Source organism: Melospiza georgiana, chromosome 9 (assembly GCF_028018845.1).
Source record: "Melospiza georgiana isolate bMelGeo1 chromosome 9, bMelGeo1.pri, whole genome shotgun sequence".
Lineage (NCBI taxonomy): Eukaryota > Metazoa > Chordata > Aves > Passeriformes > Passerellidae > Melospiza > Melospiza georgiana.
In genome coordinates, this window is record NC_080438.1 from 5,526,949 (window position 1) to 5,544,010 (window position 17,062).

General features: G+C 49.3%; 1 protein-coding gene across 2 annotated transcripts in view; it reads left to right on the forward strand.

Annotated features, from left to right (window-relative positions):
* The window catches only part of TNR (tenascin R), an 81,177-nt gene that overhangs the window by 52,863 nt on the left and 11,252 nt on the right, over window positions 1-17,062 (forward strand). For both annotated transcript variants that reach the window (XM_058029972.1, XM_058029973.1), the window contains exons 6-17: window positions 2,245-2,395; window positions 4,953-5,222; window positions 7,062-7,247; window positions 10,614-10,703; window positions 10,816-11,079; window positions 11,713-11,985; window positions 12,086-12,205; window positions 12,720-12,863; window positions 13,488-13,607; window positions 14,263-14,406; window positions 15,046-15,176; window positions 16,152-16,284. In XM_058029972.1, the coding sequence (XP_057885955.1) occupies window positions 2,245-2,395; window positions 4,953-5,222; window positions 7,062-7,247; window positions 10,614-10,703; window positions 10,816-11,079; window positions 11,713-11,985; window positions 12,086-12,205; window positions 12,720-12,863; window positions 13,488-13,607; window positions 14,263-14,406; window positions 15,046-15,176; window positions 16,152-16,284 (2,026 nt within the window). The remainder of the gene's footprint in view (window positions 1-2,244; window positions 2,396-4,952; window positions 5,223-7,061; window positions 7,248-10,613; window positions 10,704-10,815; window positions 11,080-11,712; window positions 11,986-12,085; window positions 12,206-12,719; window positions 12,864-13,487; window positions 13,608-14,262; window positions 14,407-15,045; window positions 15,177-16,151; window positions 16,285-17,062) is intronic.

Genomic DNA, 17,062 nt, shown 5'->3' on the forward strand with positions numbered 1-17,062 from the left:
TGTGTTTGCCATTTCTGTGCTGCACATCAGATTCCCCAGACTGCCAGCCTGCGTTTCCCCATTAGTTTTTGTGTCAATGCATGTCCTCAAAGAAATGTCCCCCAAAACAAATCCAGTGATGGGGGAAAAAACCTTCCAGCCTCACTCTTGTTGTCACACCCTCTTTTTCCTTTCCAATGACTCTTCCTCCTCTTCCTCCTCACCCTGCTCTCTATACAAAGCTCCCCAAAGCAGCCTGGATCAGAGTGAGCAGCTGCTGGCTCTCAGACAAGAACCTTCAGCCCCCTCCCGAGTCACATGCACACTTAATTCCTGCCATGGAATTTTAATTTTAATCACAGTGACGAGCAGGTAGAAACCCTGCCAGAAAAGATGAAAGGATAAAAATGTTGCCCTAAATACCCCATATTTTCTGTGCACAGCAACAAAAATTGTACATCAAGTATTTAGTCTATATTCATAATTTCTACACCATTTAGCTATAAGTACAGCTTCAATTGTACATGGAGCCTCTTTATAAGAGCATTCGAGCCCCAGCAGTAAAAGAAATGCTGATTAAGAGCTCAATTATGATGTTTTCACTTGTACAAAAACCTGCACTGGAATCAAAGGCAGCTCTGGGCAGTGGAGAACTGCAGAATTTGGCCCCAAAGTTTTAAATACTCTTAACCGTGAAGTATTATAGCACAGCACAAAGCAAGGGCCCAATTGCCTTAAATAACTCAATCCTCTCATTTCCAAAGAGTTGCTGGGAGATTATTGATGTGATGTTGGCTACATCCACATGCAAATTGTGTCAGAAGTTGAAGCTCATGTAATGCAGATATAGACCCTGGGATAATTTGCAGTCACCATCAGGTGATCATTCAGGATTAAAGCTGAAAAATATCAGAGAAAAGCTTTTGGTAGGAAAAAATAGCTCTTTTAAACATTTTACTATTACTCAGCAATTAAGTTGAACAGCATCCCTCTGAAGCAAATAAATGCAAACCATTGTTTCTTTTTTCAACCTTAAACTTAAGAATACATGGAAACATTTTTGGATTTAAAGGCAGATAAGATGCAAAAGGAGGACTGTTCCTGGATGCAGCGTCTTGGGTTGGGAAGGAATGTAGTTCACTGGGATTTAAAGTTCTCAAATCCATGAGTTAAGACATAAAGTCACAGTCATGTTCCTGCCCATCAGCTGCTAAAACTGGCCTTTCTGGAGACTCTATCATTATCATTGCCTTTTCCCCTAAAATTAGGCAGAGGGTGCTGTGTCCTTTACTGCCCTGCAAGCTTGGGTACGTGCTGAAATATTCCCACACCTCAAACAAACCCAAAACCCATTCCCAAGGGCTAAAAACAAGAGTTATAACTGAAGCATCACAACCTCTGTGAGAAAAACTGACCTGTCTTCCCAAAAACTGGGTGAGGAAATGCTAATTTGGTCCTCAGCAGCCCAGTGAGGATGCTTCCAGCTTCCTGCAGAACTCTTTCCACTCTCCTTCCACGGTCTCTGTGATGCTCTCACCCCCACAAAAGCTGGGTAAGGCAGGATTGCCCATCTGCTGGAAAAGACAAAGAGAAGATGGATTTAGCAAAGAAAATTAGGAAAGGTAAAATGGTAACTGATGGCTAAAATGGAAGGTTTCCTGTTTAATGAGAAAAGGGATGAATATGAATTGAGAGTTATGTGCAAAGATTTGTTTAGCATGTTATTAGTGAAGACAGCAGCAAGAAAAGATCCTTTGTCCAAGCACTGGCAGGAAAGGTGACATGTGCAGTTGTTTAAAGCCTCACAGTTTTTCAGGGCAAAACCACAAGGCATAAATGAGTGTACTAAAGATGGCTAAAAAGCAGGTGACAGCAAAATAAAGACCTCACAGCTTCATACCTATACATCAACAACAAAAGGCTCCTGGCACCTGAAGAGCAGGGAAAACAAGCCTAGCTCAGGCTTTGGTTTAATCATCTTTCCTCTTTCTGAGCAGCACAGGCACAAATACACAGAAGCTGGGGAGGGAGGAGGGATGGGGAGGATTTTGCAGCCCAACAACACAAGCACTCCACGCTTGGTGGGTGACCTCATCCCAGCTTTCTCCCTCCATGCTGTGGTGTGCCAAGGTGACCATGTGATTTGGGGATGCAGGGTGGGCTGTGGAAGGATGCAACATGGGGGGCACCTCCTCTTTGTGAATCAGTCCCCCCAAAAACACCAGCGGGTGAGGGAGGGTTAATGCTTGTTTCATTCCCTGACAGAATAACGAGGGTGGTGTGATTGCCCAGCTCCCCAGCACTGTCACCACCTTCAACCAGACGGGGCTGAAGCCGGGGGAGGAGTACACTGTCACCGTGGTGGCCCTGAAGGAACAAGCCAGAAGCCCTCCCACCTCTGACAGCGTCTCAACCCGTGAGTGAGCCCCACCCGGGGGCAGCACAGCAGGTCCCAAAAATAAAGTCCCATGGGCAGGGATGAAACTTGCAGCAAACATTGCAGCCACAGCTTCCTCGTGCAGTGTTTTGTCCCTCTCGCTCCTAAATTATCACAAGTGTAGAAACTGGTTAATGGGGTTGGGAGTGAAAACTCAGTTCTGCTTTTATTGTATAGCTGGATAAATTATTCTTCTCTGCTAATCTCACATTTTGGAGCCTGGATGCCCGCAAGAAATATATGTACAAATGTATTACTTACTCATACATAACAGATTAAAACTCCCACCCGCTTTTGTGCCAATAAATGCCCTCAACTACCACCTATTCAGGCAAATCAGAAAGCAGGGCAGGGAGCCAGGAGCAACAGCATGTCCCTTCCTAACCAATTTGTTTGCCCACTCACTGGCCCTTCCTGCAGACCAGAGGAAATTCAGCTGGGTCTTCTTGCTGAAGGAGATGCAGCGATGGGCAGAGCTCACGGGGGAGAGGAGTCTCTTCACACCAGATCTGGTGCAGTCTGCCTTGAAAGCCAGGCAGACGTCTACAAGCTCCACCTGAGCTGTTCCGAGAGGAAACAGCACTTAAATAGCTGCCGGAGGGCTGTAATGAGGTGCTGCTAATTGAGGCAGCGGGGAGAGTGGAGGGAGGGTTCCTCCACCGCAGCAGGTTGTTGCAGGGCTGATCTTCCCCAGCAGAGTCCTCCCCTCCTGCTTTGCCTCTGTGTTCGGCTCGATGTGGCTTAATAGAGACATCTCCTGGTCAAGCCAGAAACTTCCTTTCCCTGGGAAGTCAGCGAAAATAGAAGCTGGTTGCCCTTTGCAGGGAGCGCAGGTGGAGCAGAGGGCTCCGGGATCTGTGCTCCATGGAGGCATCCCTGTGCTGGTGTCTGCCTTCCTCTGCAACACCCCCAGAGCTTCATCCCCACCAGCCTGGCTCTTCCTCAATATCTTGTGCCAGGATCAGGCAGCAAAGCCATGTTTTTATGCCACACAGCCAAATAGATGTGGATCACCTGGGTGGCTGGACAGCATGAAGCAGCTGGAGATTGAGGGTATGCATGACCTGGTCCTGGCCAAGCTGGACAGACAGCTCCCACCTGAACACTGGGACTCCCAGCTGGGCTCCCTCCTCTGCTGTTTTGCCCACAGACCTCACCTCACTACTCCAAATTCCTCCATGTCCTTTTCTAACCCCCCGATCCTCCCCACCCCTGCCCACATGCTTGTCCCCCAGAACTTCAGGTGCAGCATTCAGCAGACCCTTATTGTATACTGTCATTATATTAGGTATAGTCTGAATTACAGAACCAAAGTGGGCTTTTTCACCCACCTTGTGACCACCTATGTGACCATCTGTGATAACACAGGCTGCCCAGCAGGCTTCATCTATGAGCACTGCCATGGCACAGGAGCAATGGCAAGACTTGGCTCCATCCGTCCGTCCGTCCATCCATCCATCCATCCATCCATCCATCCATCCATCCATCCATCCATCCATCCATCCATCCAGTCCTGCTGGACTCCAAGCATCCATCAGCCAGGCTTGAGCCAATGATATCCAAAGGTTGAGTGTTGGGGGGTGTGGAAGAAAGAAGGGCTCAAATCTCTGTGGAAAAAAAAAAAAAAAAAGGCAGAAATGTCAAAAAATCTCCCTCAGTAGAGTCCCGGTATTCATTTTTCTAAAAACCATTTATCTGAAAGGTTTTTCTGGACACCAACCATAGCCCCACACCCAGCTAGTTATGAAGATTCACCAGAGCAGTTGCATTTTCTCCTCTCTTCCCACTGCCAAGACACCAACAGCTTTCTGAGCTGATTCCTCAGTTTAAGGACAAACCAGGAGCTGGCACCAAAGCAGGAACATTTCTAGAGACATTCCTCAGTTCTCAACACTTGGATCTTGTCCTTGGCTCCACATTATTTAACACATTGTCAACACCTTTCAAAAGACATAATACTGTTGCTGATAAATTTTGCCAATGATGGAAAGGATCAGAAAAGATTAAATTGCATAGAAGAACATCAATAAAAGTTGTTTGGATAGTTTGAAGAGCTGGGCACAAAGGAAAATTGCACGTTTTTTTCAATGCAAAAGTACAAGCAGCTATCTTAGCGCAAAGAACGTGTGTTGCAGTTAGACATAGGAGTTTTAGATCCTGGGAAATACCAGCTGAAAAAGCCAAAGAGGAATTATTGTTAACAACCAGCTCAAGAGAAGGGCGTGAGCTGCATTATAGTAATGGGTGTCAATGAGAGAGCTGCTGGGTCCTGCTCTGGTGTCTGCAGAAAGTGGAGAGGGTTCAGCAAAGAGCCAGGAGATTGGGACAAAGGATTGGGAACCATGAGAACCAAACCCATTAAGTATCTTGGGGTCATGCCTCTTGCCCATGCCACCTCTCTCCCTTGTGCCCAAATCCCAATTCCAGCTGTTTCGAAGGACAACCTAAAGCATCCCTGAACCTTGGCATCCCCAAATCTCCCCCCTTTCCCCACCCAACTTTCCCACAATAACAGGTGTCCGTTTCCCCCCCGCAGTCATCGACGGCCCGACGCAGATCCTGGTGCGGGACGTCTCGGACACGGTGGCCTTCGTGGAGTGGAGCCCCCCTCGCGCCAAGGTGGACGCCATCCTGCTGAAGTACGGGCTGGCGGACGGGGAGGGCGGCAGGACCACGTTCCGCCTGCAGCCCCCCCTCAGCCAGTACTCCCTGCAGGCCCTGCGCCCCGGCGCCCGCTACCACCTGGCCGTCAGCGCCCTGCGCGGCGCCAACGAGAGCCGCCCCGCCTTCGCTCAGTTCACCACAGGTACAGAGAGCTGCCCTGGCTGGGAGAATGGAATTTTTGGGTGTGAACGGAATTTTTGAGTCTCTTTGGCAAGCATGGGTAGGTGGATTGCTGCTGTCTGCAGATGGGCTGTCCCGCAGCAAGAAGGAAAACCTTAGGGCTTTTTGCATCTTGGGGTTAGTGATGCTTCTTTTTCTGCTGGCATAAGTGAGCGGGGGTTTAATGTGCTAGAATGAAGAACTGGGATGGAAGCACAGTGGTTAAGATACAGGTGTAAGTGGTGACACCTGAATGCAGGTGCCTTGCATCCCATCACAGAGCAAAAGATTCAGCTCACCCTAAAATACACACCCTACAACTGCCCTCTGTCCCACCACTCCTAGTGGCTGTTTAGCCACTAAACCTCCAGTGCAAAAGGTCCTCTTTGTTGTCCCCAAGGCTTCCACCTTTCCCCATCCAACTCTCCAAAATCCTAGGAAATACCACCATAAAATGTCAAAGATGAATTACTGTCAACAGCCAGCTCAAGAGAAGGGCATGAGCTGCATCCTAGCTGTAATGGGTGTCAGTGAGAGAGTTGTGATGAATGCCCTGTGCCCCCAGGGATGCTCATACAGTCCCCAGGGTAGTCCAGGTGATCCCAGATGCCAGTGGCAAGGCATGGATGGACTCAACCCCCATATTTAGATGATAAACCCCAAACCAACTCCATCTCGGCCATGTCTTGCTGCAGCATCAAGGCTGAAGCTGCCTGAGACACACATCCCCACCAGCTCCAGTGCCTGTTCAGACCCACAGCTTAGAACTCTAGAACTCAGCAGTTTATGTCCTTAAGAGCACCTGCAGCTCAATGGACAATTCTCAAAAGCACCAAAATGCTCAGCACAGGTCTGAGTTCAAGGGGACACTCGCTCCCACTCAGCATCAAGAGCCAAGGCATCAGCAGTCTTGGTGCCTTGACCAAGGAATCAGCAGTCAAGCAGCTGAAACTGGCACATCCAGAAACATGGTTATCTTATTTTATATCTTCTCTGAGCACCCTAACTGGTCAGTAAAACTTTAATTAATGTTAAGCCTGCAGATAGCTAAGGGATTTAATTTACCGTGCCATAAAGGAGGAGTCGGAGCGTGTATTTCCGTGCTGGTTTATGGTATATAAATTGTCATGTACATTACTGCTGGCTATGAGGCTCCTACTGTAATAACTGTGGGACATGAATTGTGTGTGTACATATCTCTACAGATAAATATTTCAGATGAGATGCTTACCCCAACTGATTTGCTGCCTTGGCCTTCCTCGCTTTATTTCTAAAAGGCAACATAAAAGTACCCTCCCAAACTCAGATCCATCACCATTACCCACTGTCCACTGGTGCCCAGCCCCAGTGCTGCTCACCAGAGGGGTTTATTGTGCAAACCAGAGCAGATTCAGTACACAGCCTGAGCAGCACTAATAAACAAACCCTTTGGGCAGTGTCTGGGAGTGAATGAGCCTGTAAAGATGCTCAGGGTTTTCTTCTGAGAGCAGTTCAGGCCAATGCATGGCTACTACAGAGCCCTTTTACTCATAGTGCCTCAGTTTCTTTTACCTTAATATGAGGGAGAATGGTTTTCTTTTTGAAATAACGCAGAACTAGCTGCCAAACCAACTTACCGAGGATGCTGCCAGCATTTGTATCACCCTCCTGGGTGGCATCTCCCAGCCTGTGCTGAGCAGGGGGTAAGAGCAAATGTTCCAGCCCTTCCTGCCAGGCCATGCTCAGGGCAGGAGGATCTCCTGGCTGTCCCCCCTGGCTGTGGCGGGGCGGCGGGGTGTGTTCCCTGCTGTGACACCGTGCTTCTGTCCCTTGTGTCGCACAGAGATCGACGCCCCCAAGAACCTGCGGGTGGGCTCGCGGAGCCCCGCCAGCCTCGAGCTCACCTGGGACAACAGCGAGGCTGAGGCACACAGCTACAGGGTGGTGTACAGCACCCTGGCTGGGGAGCACTACCACGAGCTCCTGGTGCCGCGCCACGCCGGCCCCACCACCCGCGCCACCCTCGCAGGTACGCACGCGCCCTCGCGCCCTGGAGCCGTGATATTGTCCGAGAAATCTTTTCCTTAGGAGTTTTCCTCCTGAGAAGCTGAGAGGCCTCAGGAACAAAATGTAAACATTGATTATCTGCTGCTGTGGAATGCAACAGGTGGATCTGTGATTGGTCTCATGTGCTTGTTTCTAATTAATGGCCAATCACAGCCAGCTGGCTTGGACTCTGAGACACAAACCTTTGTTATTCATTCCTTCTTTTTCTATTCTTAGCAAGCCTTCTGATGAAATCCTTTCTTCTATTCTTTTAGTGTAGTTTTAATATAATATATATCATAAAATAATAAATCAAGCCTTCTGAACACATGGAGTCAGATCCTCATCTCTTCCCCCTTCCTCGGACCCCTGTGAACACGGTCACAGTGCCCTTCCTCCCCCTCCTCTCAAGCAGGGAGGGCAAAGCAGATCCAAAATGAGCACCAAGACACAGTTGCCCTTGTGCTGGCATATGTTTGAGATTGTTCTGGAGTTTACTATTTACTGGAGAGAAGGTTTTCCTTGGGATGGAGCTCATTTTCTGGGCACACCTCCAGTAAAGATCTGTCTGTAGTAATTATATATTTTCTGAACAGAGAGAGACATGGTTCTCCCAGGAAAATCCTGGGAAGCTGTGCAAAAGCTGTAGAGAACTTAGATGAAAGAATTCAAACAATTATTATCTCTCTTTCTGTAACCATTGTTTATAGATACAGTTCTCCAGAGTATGCTATTCATAGTCACCAATAATATGAGATGTTTCTACTTGGAGACCAATCAAGTATCACCTTAATGAGTTCACTTTGTAAAAGGACCCAGCTACTTTCATTAAACCCTTTTGCCTTCTGATCCCCCTGAACACTGGAGTCATCTTTGTGTCCCTGACTCAACAGTGTCATCTGTCCAGGTGGCAAATAGAGCTGGCAAGGAGCAAAGGGAGAAATGGGAAGAAGCCTGTTTAGGCTGATCTACAGGAAAATATTATTTCACCCTTCCCTTTTTTGCTTGTTTGGAAAGAGCCATGGGTAATGATGCCCCATGGGCAGTGATGGGGAGCCAGGGTGCCTGAGTTTTGTGCCTTCTTCCAAATTGGGCTCAAAGCAGACCCAAATCTAGAGATGATGGTTTTGAGCAAGTGGCACATTATTCAGGTCAGCATAGGGACTGCAAACACCACCCACCCCCCACTGCCAGGAAAGCCCCAAACACCTTATGCAACACACAACAAAGCACCATGTGAGATGTGATTTCCTTGCTTTTTGACTAGAACTGCTTACCTCATGGATTTGCTGCTCCTGTGGCATATTTTGTGTAAAGAAAAGAATTATATGCAAAAATGTTCTCTCTTTCGTCTTGAAGTTCTTCAGTATGGAAGGACAACAGGTTCTTCCATGTTGACTCTCTGCTTTCCCAGGACCTTCAAGGGCTCAGGAATCTGCCATATGAAGTTATAGGAGAAAGGTCAGGGGGAAAGCCAAAAGTTAAGTTACAGGGACAGCAGCAGAGTCACAAGAAAGGCTGGAGGGCAGCAAGGCAATTAGAGCAGTTATCTTGAAAAATGTGGAATGCAGAAAGAAGAACATCAGGGCTGGTTTCTTCTGTGTTCTTGATGAGGATGCGTGGGGAGAAGTAGGATGAGATCAGAGACTCAGTGCTGGACTCCTGCTAGCTTTGCTTTAGGACATTTATTGGCTTTCTAGGTGAGAAGAAGCATTAAAAGGGCCCAAAGCCCCCTTCCTGGGCAGAGGCAGAACAGTGACACAAACTGAGACGATATCCATTACTTAACTTGAGCTTGCCTTGGAATATATGGCAAGAGCCTAAAGTCTCTTTTTTTTCTCAATAAAACTAAAAAAGCTGCCAAGGCTCTTCCAGACTCAGGTAAGGCTGCAAGAAACCCAACCAGAGCAAGCTGCAGAGATGCAGATTCTTAAGTCAAGATTCATGCAGATTCTTGTAGAGAGTAATTTTTATATAGTGCGTCCATCATCACACAAGTACATTGCTTCCAGTCCCCAGTTACTATGTCATAAAAAAACCAATTAAAAAAAAAACCAGCCTAGTCATAGCAGAAAATAACGAAAAAGCCATTCTGCTAGCAAAAAAAAAAAAAAAAAGCAAGTTATGATATTATGATAGTCATAGTGTGGATGGCACATGAGCATCTCCCATAGCTCTGTTATGTACAGAGTAGTCATGTCCTCCAGTTCTTGTTGGACTTTGTGCAAAACCTATTGGGGTTTTTTTCCAGTCAGCCAGGACCTGATGGGATTCATAGTATGAAAGTAACCAGCAATTCTTTCAGCCAATCTCATCTACCTACAGGAAAAGCAGTGTGGAATGGCACTGAGCAGAGTTTATCAAAGATTTACACTTAAAAGTGCAGTAAGCCTGTCCCTGACCCATAATCTCTATTAAAAATCAGCATTTGCACAGAAACAACCATAATTTTGCTCATCTCAAAAGAGCTGGGAGAGAAAAGGTTTATATCTTCATGCTCATTTCTTCCTTCTCCTACCTTTTGCCAGGCTGTTCTTTCCAGAATGCTTCTGACACTTATTGAGCAGGGCCAGGGGGTCCATCTTCTCCCCATCACTAAGACTGCACTGTAGCAAGAGAAAGGCAGGGGAGGAGAGTGTCCCTCTCTCCCGACCTCTTGGGAAAGGTTTGGGTGGCTCCAGGGGATGCTGCCCCTGGGCAAGGCACAGTGAGGCTGAGCTGGAAAGTTTATGGCTTTTTCTAGCTTTGTGGGAAAGATCATGAAGCACAGGGAAGAGGGGAATAAAGCCACCAGCAGCCAAGCAGAAGTGACAGGCAGAGGCAAGAGATATTCCATGGAGATAAAGCAGTGCAAGAGGAAAGGAGCTGGACGAGCTCAATTCCCAAGTTCCTTGAGAGAGGCACCTCAAGATACATCCACCCTACAGAACAGGGCTTGATTCAGCTCCTAGAAAGACTGCACCTTGCCCAATTAATGTGCATTTCATTTACTCTGCATAGTTTATTTCTTTCCAAGACACCAGCCCTGTGACAATATTTGATGCTGCATCACTTTGGAAAAAACACAGCTACTTTATCCTTCCCATCTCAGCTCACACACACAAGAGCTTCTGTCTCACCGCCAGCAATTTCAGCAGACCTCAGCAACAACTTTTAAAAATGGCTTGTTTGTGAGCTTAAATAACCCAAATTCCCTGTCCAATTGCATCCACAAGGCTTTTTGAAAAGACTCAGCTCTTCTGCAATGTGCAGAGGAACTGCTGACCCGAGGGATGCCCTGGAGGGCCCTGAGGTCACCCTGCCAGGTGCTGCTCTCAAACCCTGTTGTGTTCTTTGCCCTCCCTGGTAGATCTGGTGCCAGGAACAGAGTATGGCATTGGGATTTCAGCCGTGATGGACAGCCAGCAGAGCGTGCCAGCCACCATGAATGCCAGGACCGGTGAGTTTGGCCCCACTGCCTGCTCCAAGCACAGCTGGCTGCTATGGCTCAGATGCCCCCATGGGACAGTGTGTGCATGGGGACAAAGCTCTGCACCAACCCTCTCCCACAGAGCTTGACAGCCCGCGGGACCTGCTGGTGACAGCCTCCACTGAGACGTCCATCTCGCTGGCTTGGACCAAAGCCACGGGTCCCATCGACCACTACCGTGTCACCTTCACCCCCGCCTCGGGAATGGCCTCGGAAGTGACAGTATCCAAGGACGAGTCACAGCTCACCCTCTCGGAGCTGGAGCCCGGCACAGAGTACACCATCTCCATCATCGCTGAGAGGGGGCGGCAGCAGAGCCTGGAGGCCACCGTGGATGCCTTCACAGGTAGGGAAACCCAAGCTGCCATGGGGGCAAAGGCACAGACCTTGTTGGCATCTCTGCCAGCCTACTGCGTCCCTGGCACCAAAACCCTTAAGGTGGTGATGGGGATGAGAGCTGGGGTCAGTGTGTCCACACAGGAGCAGTTGACCCCAAAAGGAGGATGGCCCTACCAATGTGGTGGCACAATCCCTTTGGGCAGCAGCACTGAACACACTTGCTTTGCTAACAAGACAGACTGGAGAAACAGACAGCCCTATGCTATCCTCTCTGGGCAGGGTGGCCTGTGTGCCCATAGGAAGAAGGAATGAAGCCTTGGGGGACCTCACAAGGACCTCTGGCTGAAAAGTCTGCACTTATGAAGTGCAGACAACAGATACCATTTGCAGTGGGACAGTTCCATCACTCACTGTATGGGTCTGGAATGGAGGATGTTTGCAGGTGGAGCTGAGAAAAGCACCATTTTTCCTCTCCTGGATCTGCTGGTTGATCCCAGCACAGTTTCAGATCAATGGAGAGTCCAAATCTTCAGCTTTGCCACCTCTTTTAAGTATTTCCCATACAAGCACAGGGAATAACATGGAGGTAAGGATCTGCAGGTAAGGATCTGGGGTTGCAACTCTCCTCTCCACCTTCCAGGTGTTCGGCCCATCTCCCAGCTGCACTTCTCCCAACTGACATCCTCCAGTGTGAATGTCACGTGGAGTGACCCCTCCCCACCAGCAGACCGCCTCATCCTCACCTACAGCCGCCGGGACGAGGAGGAGGAGGAGGCCCAGCAGGTCACACTGGATGGCACCCGCAGGCACACCAGCCTGACGGGCTTGCAGCCAGCTACAGAGTACCTGGTGTCCCTGGTGGCCGTGCATGGCACCATCAGCTCTGAGCCTGTCCTGGGCTCCATCACTACAGGTACCACGGGACAGCCCCCAGCAGGCACAGGGGAGGGCAGGCAGGGCCATGGGGAGTGGGCCTGCCTCCCACAGCTTTTCTCTGTGCCCCATCTCACCAGGGATTGATGCACCAAAGGACCTCAGGGTGGGCAATGTCACCCAGGAGTCTATGATGGTCTACTGGAGTGCTCCCATCGCTGCCTTTGACCACTACAGGATATCCTACCGTGCTGCTGAAGGTAAGGGGCCACACCACTCCTGTTCATGCCCTGAGCTCACAGCTCCAGCCCTCCCTCCATCTGCTGGCCCAAGCAGGCCACTAGGCCATCGTCACCCAGGCAGCACCTCTGTGCCTTGGGCAAAGCCACCAGTAACTGGGATTGGCTCCAGAGCAGAGGACGGCGTGTCTGGGATAAGGATGGGAAGGACCACTGCAGCCAGCTTGGCACAGAGGGACACACAGAATGGCCCCCAGCAGTGTGCCCTCCCCAGAGATGGTTAAATTCAGGGCTCAATCCTGAAATCCCAGCTCCCTCATTTGCCTCACCTATCTCATGTCCCTTGGCCCTAGTTTTGTGGATGATGCTGGAAAGGCCAGGCCAGCAGAGCGCTGGGCACACAGGAGTGCACCTGCAGACACAAAAGCCAGTTACCTCCAGTGTCCTGTGGAACTGTCCTCCCCTCCCAAGCCCCTCCTGAGCCCCAGGGATGGGGCCAGACATGATGTCAAAGCTCTTGGCTCCATCCCTGCAGGAAGGACAGACAGCATGGCCATCTCCAGGGATGCCACTGAGTACACCCTGCAGGACCTGCAGCCTGCCACCAAGTATGAGATTGAGCTGAAGAGCGTGAGGGGCCGGGAGGAGAGCGAGCTGGCCTCCATCACTGCATACACAGGTGAGAAGGAGCTCTTGGTGGGCAGGGAACAGCCAAACAGTGTCAGCTCCAGCCCTGCCCAGGGCTGGCACGCCCTGCTTGCAGTAATACTCAGGTGACTGAGAGCAAGCTGGAGATGATAAGCAGGGCTCACAAGGGCTCACTGTGGGCTTTTGAAGCATGTCTCAGCAAAGTTTATCCCAAGTATGCATGGGTAGTCATGGGTAAAAATGATAAACCTGTGTTCCAGGCACCATGAAGCCAGAAACATGCTGCTGGGCAATCATGACAACCTTTCCTAAACAGAGTACAGATTTGCAGAAATAATCCCTAGGGAAGCCCTGTCACAAGCAGCATCTGCTGCAAGAATAAAACCTTCTGCTATCTCCAGACTCCTCAAAGCCTAAAGAAAATCCCTAACAAGCCAGACTGGGCATCTAGAAAAGAGTGGAAGAGCAGCCCAGATAGCAGAGTAACACAAACTACAACACCTCTGCACTCCAGCTTGGGCAGCACTAACTCCTGTGCAGGCACATGGGTCTGGGCAGCAGGGCAGGAAATAGAGTGATATGCCACAGGAAGGCCTTCCAGCTCATAGTCCAGTCTCCCAATGCCTCTGACTCTCTGCATCTCTCCCCCACACAGCCATGGATGTCCCGCTGGGGGTCACAGCCACCAACATCACTCCCACGGAGGCGCTGCTGCAGTGGAACCCGCCGCTGTCGGAGGTGGAAAGCTACGTGCTCATCCTCACCCGCCATGCAGGTACTCCAGGGCTCTGCTTCAGCTCATCCCAGCCTCTCTCCCATCCCAAAGACCAGGGCACAGTGGGAGCCCTTCACAGAGGGAGAAGGGAAGGAGCCCTTGCCTCGGGGTTTTATAGGGATTGTGGGAAAAATCAGACCACCCTTCAGACTGAACAGCACCACTGTTTCAGCAATAGAAGTGCTTTTTGTCATGAGGTCATATCCAGAGACACATTTTGGAGAAGCACCTTGAATGTCTACCCTTGTCACAGACATCTTTTATGAAAAATCCTTTCCTTAGGATTTTTTCCTCCTGAGAAGCTGAGAGGCCTCAGGAACAAAATGTAAACAATGGTTATCTGCTGCTGTGCAATGCAACAGGTGCATCTGTGATTGGTCTCATGTGCTTGTTTCTAATTAATGGCCAATCACAGTCAGCTGGCTCAGACTCTCTGTCCGAGCCACAAGCCTTTGTTATCATTCTTTCTTTTTCTATTCTTAGCTAGCCTTCTGATGAAATCCTTTCTTCTATTCTTTTAGTATAGTTTTAATATAATATATATAATAAAATAATCAGCCTTCTGAAACATGGAGTCAGATCCTTGTCTCTTCCCTCTTCCTTGGACCCCTGTGAACATGGTCACATACCCTAACTGATCCCTTTTATCTTACAGTTGCAGGAGAAACAATTCTCGTGGATGGAGACAACCAGGAGTATCAGCTGACCAACCTGCTGCCCAGTACCACCTACACAGTGTCTATGTATGCCACCAGCGGGCCTCTCACCAGCCAGACCATCAGCACCAACTTCACCACTCGTACGTGCAATCCCTTCCCTCACTCCTCATCCCTAGCCAGGCACTCACCCCAGGAAAAGCAGCCAGCAAGGCTGAGCCAAAGCTCTTGATACATAGCAAGAGTGTAGGGGTAGCCATGTGCCAAAAGAACACAAACACCAATCCCAATGACCAGTGCAGGGCACAACACAAGAACACAATTTTAATCAACAAGCATCAACCATTATTTTTACTCTTTCAGCATCCATCCATCCATCCATCCATCCATCCATCCATCCATCCATCCATCCCTTTCTTTTGGTGATTTCCCCTGGCTGTGGTTTCCTGAGCAGACCCCTGACCGGGTCTTTTTTTTTGCCCAAGGCCATAGTCCAGAAGAACACAATAACCCATTTTGCTTGACAGGTCCCATAGCACATGAATTTCACAGCTGTTACCCTTAAGGTGGTGCACAGGTAGAGGAGGACTTCTAGAGGGTTTTGCAGAGCTCTGTTCAAGCCTGGGGATGGGTGATGTGGTCTTGAAACGGAGGGTGAGGATGACTTTGGGCTGTAGCTCAGTGCTGCAAGGTTGAATCCCAGTGTACTGAGTTGGGAAGCAGGGCTGAGGTGGTTGTGTGTGAGAAATTTCACTTCCCTGTGCTCCTATTCACTCTTTCAGTTTTGGATCCTCCAACCAATCTGACAGCCAGTGAAGTCACGCGACGGAGCGCCCTGCTGTCCTGGGCTCCTCCCGTGGGAGAGATTGAGAATTACATCATGACCTACAGATCCACCGATGGCAGCAGGAAGGTGAGTGAGTCCTCACACCAAAGAGCCTCATTCACTCAGGGAGTCATAAGACCATGTTAAAATAAGCAGGAGAAGCAAACAAAGCAAAAGAATGATGCTCAGTGGCTCAGGGAGGCCAGAAGGGCAGACACTACTTCCTGCTAAGCAAGGTGACAGGAAAAAGCAAGAAGAGATTGCCTAAGGTAAAATGTTGATGCACATCTACTGGTCTGGGCACAGGGGGGTTACCTGGAGAGATTGGAGGAACAGAGGCAATTCACAACTTGTGAAACACAAGCAAGCTGAGGCGGGAGAGTATTATTCTGCAGAGACGCTAAAAAGGCCATTTACCCTTCCTGCAAAAAAGGAAGATAGGCACAGAGAGCTAATTAATTCTGCAATACAATACATTTGATTATTTAATGAGTGTGTCCACATCTGCCTGTCTGGAGGAGCTGCAACAAACACAATCAGAAATATGTCATGGCAAACAGTCTGATTTCCTTTGCTGGTGTGATTGGCTCACAGCAGCCACAGGATAATAGCTTTGCAAAGGGTCCAATAATGCTGTGTGGCACTGGCCAACAAGCAGAAAAATGAACATGACGGGAATCAACAGAGTCAAAACTGGCTGATAACCAGGTTTGGCCAGCTCAATTTCTTGCACTGCTTGGGCAATCAGTCATGTCTTTTACTGAAGGCACACAGGTCCCAGCAGACGCAACTGACAGAGGACACTGACTGCAAACATTTAAATCCGTCTCCAAACCAGGTTGCTTTCCCCCATCCAAACCATTCTGAAATGTTGGGTATATTGGCTGATCTCGTGTTCACTCAGCCCAAGGGTTTAAGCAATCATGCACTGCTCCTCAGCCAGGCTCCAAGGGCTGCAGTAGTTTGTGGCTTCCCTTCCCTCCTCACTTGCTCTTTAGGCTCCCCAGCGCTTTTCTCATCTGTTGCTCTTGGTGTCTGCCTCCTTCTGGGACCCATGTACAGGAGCTGATTGTGGATGCAGAGGACACGTGGATCCGCCTGGAGGGGCTTTCTGAGACCACGGAGTACACGGTGCACCTGCAGGCTGCCCAGAACGCCGTGCGCAGCGGCCTCGTCTCCACCACCTTCACCACAGGTGAGCACTCACTCTGCATCCACCCAGACACATGCAGGCTGGCCGACATGTCACACTGGTGGGAATGGACTGCTCTTAGGGACCGTCCCTCCTCAGGCAGCATTCCTTCATGATCCAAAGAGGGGTACTCACAATGCCACGACCCATGGTGCTGCGTCACTACAAAAAGTTAATGGCTGAAGGAGCTATGATTCAAACATGAGACCCAGCCCAGGGCAAGGGGGTTTGAGCTTCAGACCAGTAACCATCTGCCATGCCCTTTTGTCTTGCCCATATCTGCCCTCAAGTGGATAAACAGAGGAAAAAATACCCACTAAAAGGAACAACACATATCAACAGGAATGCTGCTGGGAGAGAACCCAGCCATGCTGTGGACATGATATCAATGAATCAGAATGCTTTGGCTTGGAAAGAATCTTTAAAGGTCATCTGCTTCAATCCCCCTGCAGTGAGCAAGGTCATCTTCAACTTGATCAGGTTGCTCAGAGCCCTGTTGAATTTGACCTTGAAAGTGTTCAGGGTTGGGGTGTCCCTGGAAATACCAAGCAAGTGTATCTCCATCACCACCAGTAGAATCACAGACAGCAGAGCCTGTGACCACTTTATCTAATTGCATTATTCCTCTCCACTCTCATTCTGGAGCATTCACAATCTACCAAGACACTAAAGTAATGGGAATGTTTTAATTTTTAAATCAAAAGGTGCGCATGCACAGTCACCGTGACCCTCAGAGACAGAATACTTACTCTTCCAAGAATGGAGCTTGCAAGAGAATGTC